The following is a 14,967-nucleotide window of genomic DNA, read 5'->3' as shown; positions in this document are numbered from 1 at the left end:
TCATTGGCATATAGCTAGAAAATCTTTAAATGCATGTGGCAAGAGAAATCTTCCATGATCCCCTTTCTTGATGGCTTTGATCCTGTGGCAGAAGAGACCCTGTTGGTACCTTTGTGTGTAACCTGCTGCTATCATGAGTACAACACAAGCTGCCTTGTGGTTCTGGTAGCTCACTGTATTACTGCTACTCCATTAGTAAAACATAAACTTGTAAGCATAAAATGTAATTTGTTAAATTGAAGTGTAAGAATATAAAATGTAAAATATCCTGGTTTAAAGACATCAAATAGAAAAATAGGAGATGTAATAGAAGTAGGAAAAGGAGAAAATGAAACAGTGATGCAGGCAAAATACAATGTGGTTGGAAGTCAAGAGATGGTTCATTTCAGTGAGTGACTCTCCCTGTGTGCAGTAGAAGTAAATGAATTAATAATCAGGGGGAAAGTCTTTTAAGCATATGCTTCAGACGATAGTTTAAGTGAGTTTGAGCTCTTTCAGCCAGGGAAGTCTGGTCTCTAATTAGGTTTCTATTCTTACAGTGATGGATATGAAAGCACTTTCTGAATCTGTTTGACCTTCTCAGCCTGGGGAGCAAAATTATTTCTGTAGTCCTTAATTTCGTAGGAGTTTTGCATTTGTTGCCACAGAGAACTCTCACAAACAGGGAAGCAAGTTGAAATGGTTGAGAGGCCTGCTTTACTGTGCACTAGGCGCAGGCTTTATTACTGCTTGTTTGCCTGTGGAGTTCTTCTCCACCCTGTACATCTGTTCCAGTATGCGTGTTATCTCTTTGAATTTGGCTTGGTTACTCACAGGGAGCCTCTGCACTTGCATCTGTCTTCTGCATTTCTTAATTTCTTTTGGAAATACTCTATTCTCCCACCTTATTAATGTTAAAACAAAAAAGAATTTTATTGCTAAAGGCAGCAGAATAGCGAACTTCTTGGTGGAGTACTGTGTCTTCTATCTTCCCCTGTGAGTGAAAGCTAAATTAGTTCTGAGGTGCTTTCACTCAGTGGAAGTGCAATGAGAGACACGAGCCACCTCTTCATTAATAACATGCCAGTCACATTGGGAGCGATGTACAAAGCCTGCTGGGAGAGCAGTACCACCATCAGAAGCAGGTAGGAAGTGAAAAATAGGCTTAAGAGAAAGGAGACACAGGTGGAGATCTGGGCTCTGATGTTACAGGGTGTAAAGTCATTTCTGTCTGATGAGCAGGAGTGACTCAGCCTGCCTGGAAGGGCAAAGTCGGTGCTAACTTACAGATTGCCACTGCTGTCACATTACAGCAACAGTACTGCTGCTGTTCAAAAGAATTGGCAACACTTTAGCAGACTGAGTCATTTTTCTAAATGCCTGTTTATTTTTATTACTTGATCACAGTTTATTAAGTCTTTTATTTCCTTAACAAAAACTGGGGTGGTTCCGAGTTCAAGAGTCTTATGTGGGATACTGCTGTATTTGTCAATTGCGAGGTGCTGGAAGAACCAGAATGTGATCTCTGTTTTTATGAGATTTCCATAGTATTTCTGCTTCCCTACTATGCTAAATTCACTCTTACACTGATCTCCTTAGGGTTGAGTTTTAAGTAGCAGCCAGATAAGAGCACAGGTGGTTGGTTCCTGCACTTTCTTCTTTCCACCTCTCCAAATCACACAAGCAGTGGAGTAGAAATCTCATAGCTACAACAGGATTAATGTTTAGGCTCCAAGGAGATGGTTAAGTAACCCTGATGTTCTGCTGAACTATGGTCTAAAAACAGAGGACAAAGTGCTTCTGCTGGTACAGCTGTGGGAATAGACTTCATATTCTGTTGGTCCTCCTGAAACATCAGCTAGTTGGGAGTCTCATGGCTACTTAACCAAAGTTCTCACTCTTTTGCATGGGAAGTGAGCTCTAGTTTTCTAGTTTCTAGGTTTATTCATTTCAGTAGAAAACTACTGCTTTAGATCTTTAAAGGAAAGAGTAAGTTTATGGATGCAGACTGTGCTGTAAAAGATGATCTTTTACTTTTGTTTCCCCTTGCCTCCACAGATATTTCTGAATCTGTGTCAACAATCTCCAAACTCTGCAATCAGTCCTAAACGTTTTGGATTTCTAGGTTAGTTGTCCAGTGTTACAACATGGGTTTTGAAAAAAATGGGTACATGCAGGAGAGAACTGTTCAGGTTCTCTCATCCAGAAACTCAAAAGTCAGGTTTCGCTCAAAACTAGGTGCATCAAAATGGCTGCTATCACCTCCGTGGCCGTGGATTGTTACAAGCTGTATATTTCACTGTTTGACTCTTTGAAGGTTTAAATACTTAAAACACAAGAAGCAGACACCAGAACTTAATACAATGCCTACACACACAGTTAGGCATGGCTGTGTCCTTCAAGAATCAAGTAGTGACAATTCTAATTGGCAAAACAGCATCTTGAGCGTAATTTTCTGAACTCCTTAGAGCATGTCCCACAGAGAGAGAAGAAATAGCCATGATTTATAACACTTTAATGTTTTCTTATTTGGAGACATAATCTTGGGTCAGCTGCTACAGAAAATGCAGAGACTAAGGAGTGAAGTAGGCTTATTATTATAAACAGCAGAAGCATCAGATAAAATGACATTCATTAGATTCATTTGGCTCCTGCTGTCTGAGGAAATAAATACATGGTTCCTTGCACTGGCAAGTACATGCACACATTAGAGGATCTGTGTTGCCTGTCTGCTCAGGCAAGCCCCAGTGTAAGTCAGTAGGGATTTGTCTTGTGTGTCTTTACTGTATGGGAGCAAATCCCATGAATGGGTTAGTTCCAGAGCAGCTAGTTTATAATGTACCTCTGCTTTATTTCTGTTAAAAAGGTTCCTAAAATCACAAGTCTAATAAAATTATAATCTCTTTTGGGATGTTTTTTATTGTGCACAATTCTTAGCCCTACTGTAGTCAAAAGAAGTTTGAGTAGTATGAAGACTGAGGCATGTAAGTAGTTGGTTTATGAAAGCTCTGCCTCTTTCAGTCAGCTGTTCAAATTACAGCAGTCTCATGTTACTTTTGGTGCTGTTTCTGATACTTGATAAAATGCTTTCAAATGGTGGAAGTACTGGGATATGTTATATGATTTCTGCATTAGTTTCTGATGATTTAGGAACTCATTTGAGACATAAATTGCATATTGCAGCACAGTGCCCTCAGCTGTCACCTTATAGTACTATCCTCCATCTTAAATACGTAGGAATCTGAGTCTGGAATTTTTTCTAGGCAGAAATTCAGAATGAGGGAGGCCCGAATGCACCATTGTCATCGTCTTCAACATCAGAAAGAGTAAATATATGGTGTTGTAGTTGTTACTACTAAGAAGCTGATCACTAGATGCAGGCTGGAGTGTCTGTAAAGAGTTAAAGTCTTGGATGCAAGCCTAAATACTGCTCAAAGTACCTTGGTGAAATCTCTGGCATTTTAGTTAAGCCGGACTAAAATAGTTAGCTGGGCTTCCGTTTGTGGTGTGAAACAATAGGGAGGTTTAAAGTGTGTGACAAAAGTGGTAGTGCTCTGCATTGGTAGATCTTTGTCTATTTCTAAAATTGTCCTTACAGCTACTAGAATTAACTCCTCAGTCCATGATAAAGCAATATGGGTAGCCATCCAAAAATGGCCTTTCCACCTCATTTCTTGTTTTTATCTTCAGCAGCTCTTTGTCAGATGTCATGGCTGTTGTCATAGATGAGACTGTGCAGGCTTTACATACAAAGAAACGAGTTATGAAAGCTTCTTATTACTTGACTGCATTAGTATCAGCCACCTGTAGTCAGTACTGAGAGCCCCAAGTGTTATGAGTCATTAATATTTGGCCCAGGAAAGCTTTCGGATTGAGAGCTCTGGCAGATCAACCGCAGCAGTTTGAACAGGATTGTTTGAAGTCTTACCACTGCCTGCTGCCCACCGCCCAGACAAGTCACAGTCTGGTCCACTGCTGGACCACCTTGGATCAGTGTAACCTACCAAAGAAGCTAGAGTATAGTTTTCAATGTATAGTATTGTACTAAGCTGAGAAATACGGCGATTTGGAAACTGAATGGGACAATGTAATGCAGATATCTGCTGTTTGAATCTACCTCTGCATCTGTCAGAGCCCTGAAAAAACAACAGGGTTTTGATTTAGGATTTCAAGGCAATTACTAAGTTTAGTTTGTGAACTTGAATTATATTTAATGCTGCAAAGAGTGCTCATGACATATCCAGGGGAATAGCAACAGCTACAGATTTGGGGGGGAAGGGGTGCTCCCTTTTGTACTACTGTGTAAATTGCTAGAGGTAGCATCAGGCTTGACACTAGGGCAGACTTGGGCAAGGGCTTCTTGCTAGTAGCATTAGTAGTAGCAGTGTGAGGATTGAAAGACTGCAGTGTAATGTCATCTTCATGTTGAAGAAGTAGAAGTGTTTAATCAGTGTATGGGAGGAATGTGACAAGTGAAATTGTTCCATATCAAGAAACTCGCTAATTTAGTAGAGGATTCTTGTCTGACTCACAGTTTTTGGTACTTTGATTACAGGTTGTCCAAGCAGGGGCAGAGAGAAAATTTATAGACTTTTGTCTGTCTTTCTGAATAAGTCATTTGGCACTGGGTAGACATCCAACAGCACAGGCATGAAAAAATAACATGTTCCGTTAAGAAAACCTTGGTGACAGATCAGTCTAGGTAGTATCTTGGCTGTGTTTCAGATGTGAATACTTCATTGACAGCATTGAACACTTTGTTGATTTAGGCAGTTTGTGAATATTGCAATCCCTCCTCCACTCTCCTCCTTAAAGTCCATTTCATTTTATATGGAGAAATCATGTAAGAGGATTGTCTTTAGGGCAATGTTAAAGATAGAAAACTAGCAAGCAGTCAGAACCATTAAGAAACCTAAAGTACGTCTCCTCATTTTGTTTGCTGCTTTGTTGGGTTTGGTTTTGCTTGTTTTCCACACTATCCTTTGGCTGCTGTTGTTTTTTGCATGTAACTTGCGTATAAGAGAGCAGTGTAAAATAGCATTTGTGGTCTTGAGGGAGTCACTATTGGGATGTCCAAAGTTTCTAATGTTTACTGTTTTCTCCTTAACATATGCAATATAAATATCTGCAAGCAGACTGAGCATCTAATAAAGGTGACCACAGGTTACAGTTCTGTAGCGCAGTAACATGATGGGCAAGTTTTGTGATTATATGGTTAAAGGAACAAAGTAATGTGTTTCTTATAATGTGTAAATCAGCTTAGTACTAACAAGTTGTCTTAGTTATGTAGAAATTACAGACATGGGGAAAGGAAAAGCACAACAAATTACAGTATGTCTGCATTCATACTTGCATTTCATCAAAGCATTATAATGTTGATAGAGAAGAAAAACAACCAGGAAGGAGCAGGAAAAGTAGGTTTAAATTACCCTTCCAGCATGACTACCTTATGCTGTGTTTACGACACTTGAGGAAAGAACAGAGTAGTCCTGGCCTTTATGTGATCTTCATCATTTTTTGCTGTGATCACTGATAAAATTTTTATGTGGAAGGTTTCTGTCATTTCATAAGCCCTAGAAACAAGAAAAAGCCTATCTTTTTACCTCGGTGTAGGAAGAGACTAAATGCATCAACATATTGTGACACTGCACACTCGGTCAAATACAGCCAGTTGGTGCCATACCAGACAACTTACAACCATGCTGAATTATTTGGAGAGCTGAACGTATGTATGACCATACCCATATTGGAGGAGGCTGAATTTAGTGACACTGGAAATCTGCATGTTTAACATTGTACATCTAATATAAAGCATAAATATACAACAGAGTTGGTAATGGAGCACAAGGAAGAACTTACCTAGCTAGTGGTGTTAGGCCTAGATTTACTTGTCATGGCAAAATGTGAACATTTTAAAATACTGCCTTTTTCACAGTGCAGAAAGTGTCATTGTCTTGGTAGAGCCTGCAACAGGGGCATGCAAATGCACACCACTCCTAGTTATTGTGCTTACCTCAGATTATGGAGCTGGCAAAGCACAAAGGTTGCTGCTATGGCATGTCAAGGTGTAAAACTGAAGCTGGTTTTAAGCCAGAAGAAGTTATGTTAATGTACTTCCATTAAAATATTTAGGATGGAAAGTAGGTGTCTGCGTTGGAAGGATGAGAAGACAGATAGCAGAAGAAGTCATTTGGATATTTCTGAGAAGTTGGACCCAGGCCCAGATTTTATTTATCCAGCTATCTTTGAGGAGTGGCTGTTGAAGAAGCATCTGTTTTTCCAAAGGGAAGGTGTATATTTTGTCGGTGCATTGTACATAGTTAGCAGCAATCACAAACCAGCTGTGCCAGCTGTGCAGTGTGGTAAACCTGCTCAATGGTTGCTTTCCTGTATCAAGCCAACAATCAATATAAATCTGCTAATCACAGACACCAGTCAGAAGACTGTCTTGAGTGCTAGAAGTGATGTGGCTATAACCTTCTAACAGCCCAGCAGCAGGATGTTGTTTGTGCAGGAAGTGAGAGGGGAACCCTCCAGAGCTACTGAATGACAGCGAAGTGAGATGTTTGTCAGGCTTCTTGTCCCATATGTATGCTGGGGTGAATCAGTGCTCTCACCTTGATTTCAAGTTGCAGGAACTCACTACTTTGATTACTGTTGGCATTAAGGCATTCTCTAGCAGCAAGTAAAACTCCAATTAGGTCTGTGTTCCACAGTTTTGGAAAAGTATTCCAAAATGCCTGTCTCTCCTGAAAGGCTGTGTGCAGTGTGCTTTTCCCTGCCTTTCTCTGTCAGCCAGGGATAGGTGCTTAGGAAGCTGATTCACCTTGATGGCTCTTTGGAGAGCACACAGTAAAGGGCTTGCTTTGTTTGCAATCTCTCTCACTCTGGTTTACAAGGTCAGGACTGATGTTTTGAATGTTTTCCCAGCAGTGTTCTACTGACCCATTTTGCTTTAATCCCCTGATGTCACTGAAATAAACTGGGGAGGGGGAGATTTCAGAACTGGAAACAATTTCCTCTGCTGTTGTGCTCTGCTGCAAATTAATTTGATACTATTATGTAAGCGTAATCATCTACTCTAATCACATCACAAGATTGGGAACAGACAGAAATAACAGAAGGGAACATTCTGGACAGCAAAAGGGAGTCAGTGGAATAGGCTGTCGGTCAGGACCAGAACTGGAACACTTCTAAGATTCACTGTTACTAATACTTGTGCCAGTTGTCTCACACTGCTGAAGGCATTGTAGTTGTCTAAGAGTTGAAGCTTATGTTTCTGTTTCAGGTAGAAAGAGGGAAAGTACTGGATTCTCTAGTTGAGGTTAGAAGGAAAAACAAAGCCCAGAGCAAACAACCCAGCAAAACCCTACCATTGTATCATTTGTATGTTTATCTGCATTTGTATGAATATGAGATCTCAAGCTAACACTGCATTTCCCAGTGGTCGTCCTTCTCAGAGTAAACAAATTCATGAATGTGAGTAAATAAGCATATGGGCCTATATGTCTCTCTCTAAAATGTCTCTTTGATTAATGTCCCTATCAGGAGCTTACCGTCAGCTGTTTTGTTAAAGCTTTCCTGAGAACAGTTAGCTCCTTCATCTGAAGTGTAACCTCCACGTCTTTCATTCAAGTGGAGATCAGAGGAAAGATATCATTTTTCCTTGCATTTTCCCTTGACACTTACAGGTTTTTCTTCTGCCAGTGATACGCAGCTGTGTGCAGTGTGTCCTGTTTGCAGCCTATAGCAGAGCCATCCGCTGTGAATTGCTCAGGCAGCACTTGGGGAACTTTTGCAGGAAGAGCTTTGGGTGTACAAAGTGAGCAGACTTAGAACCACACTTATGGTTTAGATGTCATGAACATTAATGTTGTGCAAATGCAATGCAATCTGCATTCCAGCTTGGCCTCAGAGTGGGTAAATGCAGATGCTCTCTGCAGCGGGCTTTGACCTTCTTAGAATAATTTCCTCTGGAAAAGTAAATGGAAGAGGGGGGATTATGAAACACAGCAATATGTTTGAAGGCCTGATGGAACTAGTCTGACCTGTGAGGCTTTTTATTCCTGATGTTGATTAGTACAGTACCATCACATAAACCGCCCTGCAGACTTATTTGCAGAAAGTGGAGCCTCTGAAAAACCCCAGAGTTTCTCAGAGGTTTAAGAGCAGAATCTGGCTCTGGGACTGTATTCCAAACCTTTCTACTTCCGACCTTTTTTGTTAGAGCTGACTGAGCACCATTTACCTTGCGGAGTCATGGTGCACAGTTTAAACAACATTTGGAGTCACTTGAAGCAACAAGTGGAATATAAGGTCGAGGGGTTTGTTGTTGGTTTGTTATTTTTAATTAGGCTGTGAGTATGGCAGATACTGCACAGAAAAAAAGAAAGCACAGGTCCTTAGAGTTACATGAGATTTTGTTGGTATTTTGTTGTGAGGGTGGTGAGGTGCTCGAGTGGGTTGCCCAAGGAGGTTGTGAATGCTCCATCCCTGGCAGTGTTCAAGGCCAGATTGGACAGAGCCTTGGGTGATACGGTTTAGTGGGAGGTGTCCCTGCCCATGGCAGCGGGGTTGGAACTTGATGATCTTAAGGTCCTTTCCAACCCTAACTGTTCTGTGTTTCTGTTTCGGAGAGCCAAGCCGTGTATTAGAGTACAGAGATTGTTGCATTAAGTGATGTAGTGTGTCGGGGGAGCATAGGTAAAGAGTTGTAAATGTTACAGTCTAGGATGCTGCCCAATTTAATGCCAGAAAAAATCATGGTGGCCTGATGGGGGCCTAGTTTCTTTCAGATATGAATCGGTGATGAAAAAACTGTATCGTTTCGAAGATTTAACCATGGACTGATCTTGCCAACACCTGCTATTAAATCTGAAAGGAAAAAAGCTTTCTGGAAGAGGAGAGCATGGCAAGGAGAAGGTGACAGATGATCTTATTCCAGTAGGTACACAAATTACTCAGGCTTTCTTTGCATGTTCAAGAAGGTGACATTTGAGTGAGATTTTGAAAACAGATGTGCTAGATGGGGAAGCAAAAAGCTTCCTTGTGAGTCAGTATCTTGTCAAGTCCAAATAGGATTAGCAAACGTTGGCTACCTTGTGGGTAGCCTTCAAAACAGGAGCAGGGGAGGCTGAAGGGACGTAGTGGAGCCAACTTGGAAATAGAGCTGTTAGGGAAAATAAATGTATATGTTCAAAGAATATCAATTTCTGTGCAACAAGATTCTTTATTTACTAGTTTCCGCTATACAGTGAAGGACATTACCATTTCAAAGGCCCGAGTAAGCTTCTGGCTAGCAGAACCACCAGCATTATTTCATTACACTCTGTTTGCTGAAATTGAGTCTTCCTGCCGTGGTTTTGACTTTTACTCCGCATGAGTATAAAAGGCTTTATTTCAGGCATGCAATCTAACAAAGCAATTACTGTTATTTACCTCTGTTCACTCAGAGAGAACCATTTCACAGAGGCTGTGCTGCATTTGACAAGGCCTAGCAGTATTGTTACTGTTGCCTTTAATGATTTCTCAGTCTCTGGTTCACATCAAGGAATATGAGTGGCTTTTCCAGACAAAACTGTAAGCCTTGACAGAGTTTTGCATTTGAAATGGACAGTTGAAGTTCCTGCCTAAGATCAGTTTTTACTTTACGTGACCCTAAAGCTGTACCATTTTATTAGTCTGCTTTTGGTCTAAGATTATCTTGCTTTTGAATTTACAGTTGCGTTGCCCTTTCCACCTGCAGTGAGAAGTTGTCGTGGTTTAAGCCCAGCCAGTAACTCAGAACTACGCAGCTGCTCGCTCCTCCCCCCCACACCCCCCGCTTCTTCTCCCAGAGGGATGGGGAGGAGAACTGAAAGGATGTAACTCCAACAGGTTGAGATAAGAACAGTCCAGTAACTAAGGTATAACACAAACCACTACTCCTACCACCAGTAATAATAATGATAAGGGAAATAACAAGGGAAGAGAATACAAGCACTCACTACCTGCTGACCAATACCCAGCCTGACCCAAGCAGCAATCTAGCCCTTCCGGGTAACTCCCCCCTGTTTATGTACTGGGCATGATGTGCTGTGATATGGAATACCTCTTTGGTCAGTTAGGGTCAGGTGTCCTGTCTCTGCTTCCTCCCGGCTTCCCCTCCTCCCTGGCAGGCCATGAGACTCGGAAAGTCCTTGGTCAGAGTAAACATTACTGAGCAGCAACTAAAAACATCGGGGTTATCATCTCTGTTCCCAGGCTGAAAGTCAAAAACAGCACTGCACCAGCTACTAAGAAGCAGAAAAATGACTGCTACTGCTGAACCCAGGACAGTGGGGACAGAAGTGAAGTGTTTAGCATTATGGAGAGAGTTTAGTGACCCCTCTTCGAAAGCCCAATAGTAATTTATAAAGTAGGCCCTACAGAATGGAGTACTTACACTGCCTCATGTGTTCCCCTACCCAAAAAAACCCTCTGGGGACAATAATCAGTTTGCTCTCTTTTTCCATCTTAGCCTTTCTTGTTAGACAGTTTCACTTTCAGCTCTATGTTTTGACTGGATGAGTAGTGAACACTCAGGAATAAATTACACCTGCCTTTGGAAAAACACACCTAATGTCAGTGCAGTGTAGGCACAAACAGTGAAAGAAAGTGGTCAGGTGAAGTTCATGGCCTTGAAAATCAGACTGCTGGTTCCTTTTCACCCAGATATGTGAAAATCTCATAAACCGATCAACAGAGCATGCTGTAAAGCTCATACATATAACCATTTGTGGAAATCATTTTGAAGTAACTGCTTTAAAGCAACAAAGGGCTCTTGCACAGGATAGTCATTGCAGATACAGTCTTATGGCTAGCTTCTAACAAAATAGATGATGAGCAGATGGTGACTTGAGATTAGGCAATCAAAGAGGCAACACAGATCACACAAGTGAAGAATTACATCATAGTGGGATTTCTCTTCTATGTCTAAGCGCACACAATGCCAAGTAGCTTAGTACAGGTCCTGAAAGATAATTTGGTATGTAGTCTTCTCTCAGGTGAAGCCTGTGTGGGATAAAGGAGCCCAACCTTGACTCCCTGTGTTGATTTTGGAGCTCAGGGGGCAGAGGTGTTCGACCTCCATCCTGCTGCCTCTGAGGGGGCTGTCTTCCTGGTAGCTTGCGTTAATCTCGCTGGCTGTCAGGGCTTTAAAAAATGAGGACTAACTGGGCTTGTCTCAGAACCATTAATTAGGTAGTGCAAGAGAGGAACAGTGACAGAGATGGTTGAAATGACTTTTTTTTTTCTTGGCAAATCCCTGGAACACTTTTACTTTTTTATATTCTCATCCATATTAGAGAAGTGATTGAGAAGTTGGTGAAGAGGAAGTCACATGACACAGTTAACAAACATTGGCCCAGGACTCAGCTGTAGTGGGTTTCATGTTTGCTATGAATATTAAGGGGAAGAGGATTTTGAGTATGTTTTGTAAGCAGTCCAACCAGGCCTGAGCCTTGCTCCCAGATTGTTGGATAATCTTCAGCTGAGACAAGTATCTCACCACCCAAATTTGGCTAGGTAAGTGGTTCACTTGAAGAGGATGGCTGCCTCCTTAAAGTAGGAGCTCATGCCCCCTCTTCTACATTCACTTTAAAACTGGCTCTGGCATGTATTAAAACAGGCTCAGTCTTTTCCAGTGTTTCCATTTCAGTCATTTTGTAAAAGTCTGTATTCCAGCTGATGAATATCAGCATTAACTCAATACTATATTTATTCTAAAAAAAGAACCAAGGATCCTCAGTCATCACCTCTGTCCTTCAGAGTCCCTTTTTAAATACAAACCTGAGTGTAACCAGTCTGGGAATAGGACCGGTCCCTCCTGATTAAACAACCAAGCATGTGGCTGTGACCCGTGAGAGCGGATCCCGACTTCGTGATGATAATGGTTTGCTAATTTGCTTTTTCTTCTGAAAAAGTAGAATTCTTTTAAATTGCAAGTGAATTCATGAAAGTCAAAGCCTATTCAGAACTAGGAGAATTCGCCGCAGAGATCATTCTCCAGGAATCATTCACTCAAGGTCTACTTTGCAAACTACAGACTCTGTAGCTGAACTTCTTTTTCTGCTCTCCAGAGAAATTTCAGTAAGTCTCAGCTGTTTATAGGTCACACTGATTTGCTTCTGTAAACAGGGTGGCTGAGGAGCACACCTGATGATATTAAGTAGCTCTCTTCTTCAATCTAGCTATGCTACTTGGACGTCACTGAAGCTAGGTCTGAAAGCATCTGCAAAAGCAACTGAGCTAATTACATCAGGATCAGAAAAAAATCATGAGAGATTGGAAATGCATGAAAACACTTAAGTCAGCTCTAGGGAGCATGCTGGGGGGGGGGGCCCCCCCCAAGTGTTTATGGGTGGTCATTTGCTCTCAAGGCAACTGCATCATAAATTTAGGCTGCCTGAAGTTTGCCTGTTTAGAGCCCATGGAGGTACAAGCACATGTGAGTATTTTTATTAATTACTCAACTGCTGTTATCGGCTTTAAGTGTCTTAGAGAAACCTAGTTAGAAAGCACAGTGTCAATCACTTTTTGCTAATCTCATTTAGTATTCTTTGGAATATTCACCTGTTAATACCTTTGTCTTCCTACCTTCTTCTCCCGTGCCCTAGTGTTTGAGTAGTTATGCCACAGGATTGGTGTAGTCTGTTCTGTCTTGCAGTGTCATTTGCATGAGCTCAGAATCTTTTCTAAACAAAGAGGAATGTTTCAGCTCTAGTACCAAAGCCTGCATTTTCCCGGGCCTACATCTGGAGTGTGTGCTACCCTGATGGTATTTGCAAGTTCCTGCATAGGGATGGGGGTCTTTGCAGGAAAGAAGAGTGTCATTTGTCTTGGTGTGAGCGTTGCAGTGTGCTTGGAGAAGAGAAAAGCAGAACGCTCTCAAGAAAAAGCTTTGATAGTCTTGCACCTAGCTGGAAAGAGCATCTTATGTGGTTTCTTTGGGTTTTTTGTCCCTTGAACAACTTCAGGACAACTTTACTGAACTGAAATTCTGAGAAAAAGTTTGTTTGCTGGGCAGAAAGTAGGTGAACTGTAGTTCAGTGGTTAAAAAACCCCAGAAAACCTTAGAAGTTAAATTTGATTGCAAAGCAGCTTTGTACCAGGGGTAATTCCATTATCAACCAATCGGTAATCCAGGTAACAGGCTTGCTTAGCTTTGGAGAGCCAGTAACAAAGCAAAGGCAGCTGGGGTGGGCCTATGCTTGGGTTGTCTAACATTTTAAATTAGATTTTTGCAGGCTTTTTTTTCTTTTTTAATTCTCCTTAGAATAACACCTCCATTGTTTGCAGAATGCCTTTGGGATTCAGCAGGGAGAAAACTCATCTAAGGAAATGTTTCATCTGTGTTCTGTTCAGCTTTATTTGAGTGAAAGTGTTAAAATCATTGCCTCCCTTTTTCCTTTCATGCTGTGCAGGGAGGGGTTGGGAGCCTGCTTATTTATCAAAAGACTGAAAGAAGAACTGGGTTCTAGCTGCCATCAGCATTCAGTACATGCCGAAGGTTGCAGAAGAACCACCAGGGAGCTGCCGTAGAATCTGGAAAGATCAGTACACAGTCTCAGTGCAATCACAGAATGATTTGGGTTGGAAGGCACCTTAAAGCTCACCTAGTTCCAACCCCCTGCCAGAGGCAGGGACAATAGTGTCTGGAGATGTGAATCCAACCATATGAGGTTCTAGGGGAGGAAAATAGAAAAGGGGTTCCATTAATACTCTAGTAGAGGAAAACCAAGAAATTAACATACCTACAAATCTCCCACCTCTGCTTTCAATGCTTACATTTTCATTCTTGAGGTTCCTTCATGTCCTTGGCGTAATTTTAGCCTGTATTTAGCTGAGTACTCCTTCAGGCTTATTTCTCAGACAACTCCGGACTCTCTGAGGCATAGTATGAAAATGTCTTTTGCCTTGAACCAGAATAGATATACTGCATACCTTTGGAAGCTGAGGGAGGACAGGATTTGGAAACAAATGGTCCGTGGGTAGAAAATAACTTTCTCCTATCACAACCATGTTGCTGGGCTCTTGTAGCATTGCAATGCAGCCCAGCACAAGTAGCAGCATAATTATTTTCATAAGGGGTAGCCATTTAATTGAGCAAATGATTGATTATACGTATAAAGACAAAAATTTCTGATGAGTCCTTTCATTTTTGTTTCTTGGGCTGATTTTCCAGTTATTGCCAAATGTTTTTACATTTTTTTAATTCTCTCACTGGAAGTGATACCTGTTCATTATGTTGAAGGTACTTGTTTGGTAGCTGTGATTAAAAAAGAATAGCAAACAATCAATAGCAGGCAGTCTCTGTTGGTGGCGGTTGCCTTTTTTAGGTATTTTTATTATGTTCATAAAAGCAGTAGCTGAAAGCACATGTGATAGTCATTATTTAGTTTGTTGTCAGTCATAGCAAAATATTTCACTTGCTTCTGGCAATATGAGAGGGCTCTGTTTAGCCATAGAGGCAGCAAACTGTTTGATACTTAGTGCAGAGTATACAACTGCTTAAGCAGGTACTGCCTAGAGTTACCCAGGGCAAAAGAGTGCTGCGAAGTGGCAATAGACTGCCCACATTTTAACAAGGAAAACTTTCAACATCATTAGTTGCATGCCATGAGTGCACACCTTGGGTGGGCATAACAGGGTGTGCTTGCTCAGCATTCAAAGCTGACCTAAAGTTCGTTTACATGATGGCAATTTTTGCCATTTTCTGATGTTTCCAAGTGTTAGCTGTTTACTCTGTTGGCTCTTCATTATTTGTTTGATTATGAAAAGAGGAAGGCATGAGCAATAGCAGGTCATTAATGAGATGATTCTGTGCTTCACTTCACTGCTTTGTGCATTACTGTCTTGTAAGATAAACTAGCTAAGGAAAAACACAAGTGTGGCTATTTCCTGTGACAAAATCACTATACCTGCAGTCAGTGTTTCAGAATAAGATGAAGGAGGTGATACTTCAAATAA

At 41.3% G+C, this 14,967-nt stretch overlaps 1 protein-coding gene across 4 annotated transcripts in view; it reads left to right on the top strand.

Annotated features, from left to right (window-relative positions):
• RORA (RAR related orphan receptor A) overlaps positions 1–14,967 on the top strand; it is a 344,549-nt gene that overhangs the window by 200,762 nt on the left and 128,820 nt on the right. The window contains exon 1 of one of the 4 annotated variants that reach the window (XM_061347588.1): positions 12,353–12,445. The exons of the other annotated variants lie outside the window; for them this stretch is intronic. Coding sequence (XP_061203572.1) covers positions 12,355–12,445 — 91 coding nt within the window. The 5' untranslated portion in view covers positions 12,353–12,354. Of the gene's footprint in view, positions 1–12,352; positions 12,446–14,967 lie in introns of those variants that run through there. 4 annotated transcript variants of the gene reach the window in all.

Source organism: Neopsephotus bourkii, unplaced genomic scaffold (genome assembly GCF_033783945.1).
Source record: "Neopsephotus bourkii isolate Nb327-2 ecotype Australia unplaced genomic scaffold, CSIRO-AGI_Nbou_v1 NB_318, whole genome shotgun sequence".
In the NCBI taxonomy this organism is placed as follows: Eukaryota; Metazoa; Chordata; class Aves; order Psittaciformes; family Psittacidae; genus Neopsephotus; species Neopsephotus bourkii.
This window is presented reverse-complemented; position numbering and strand designations above follow the sequence as displayed.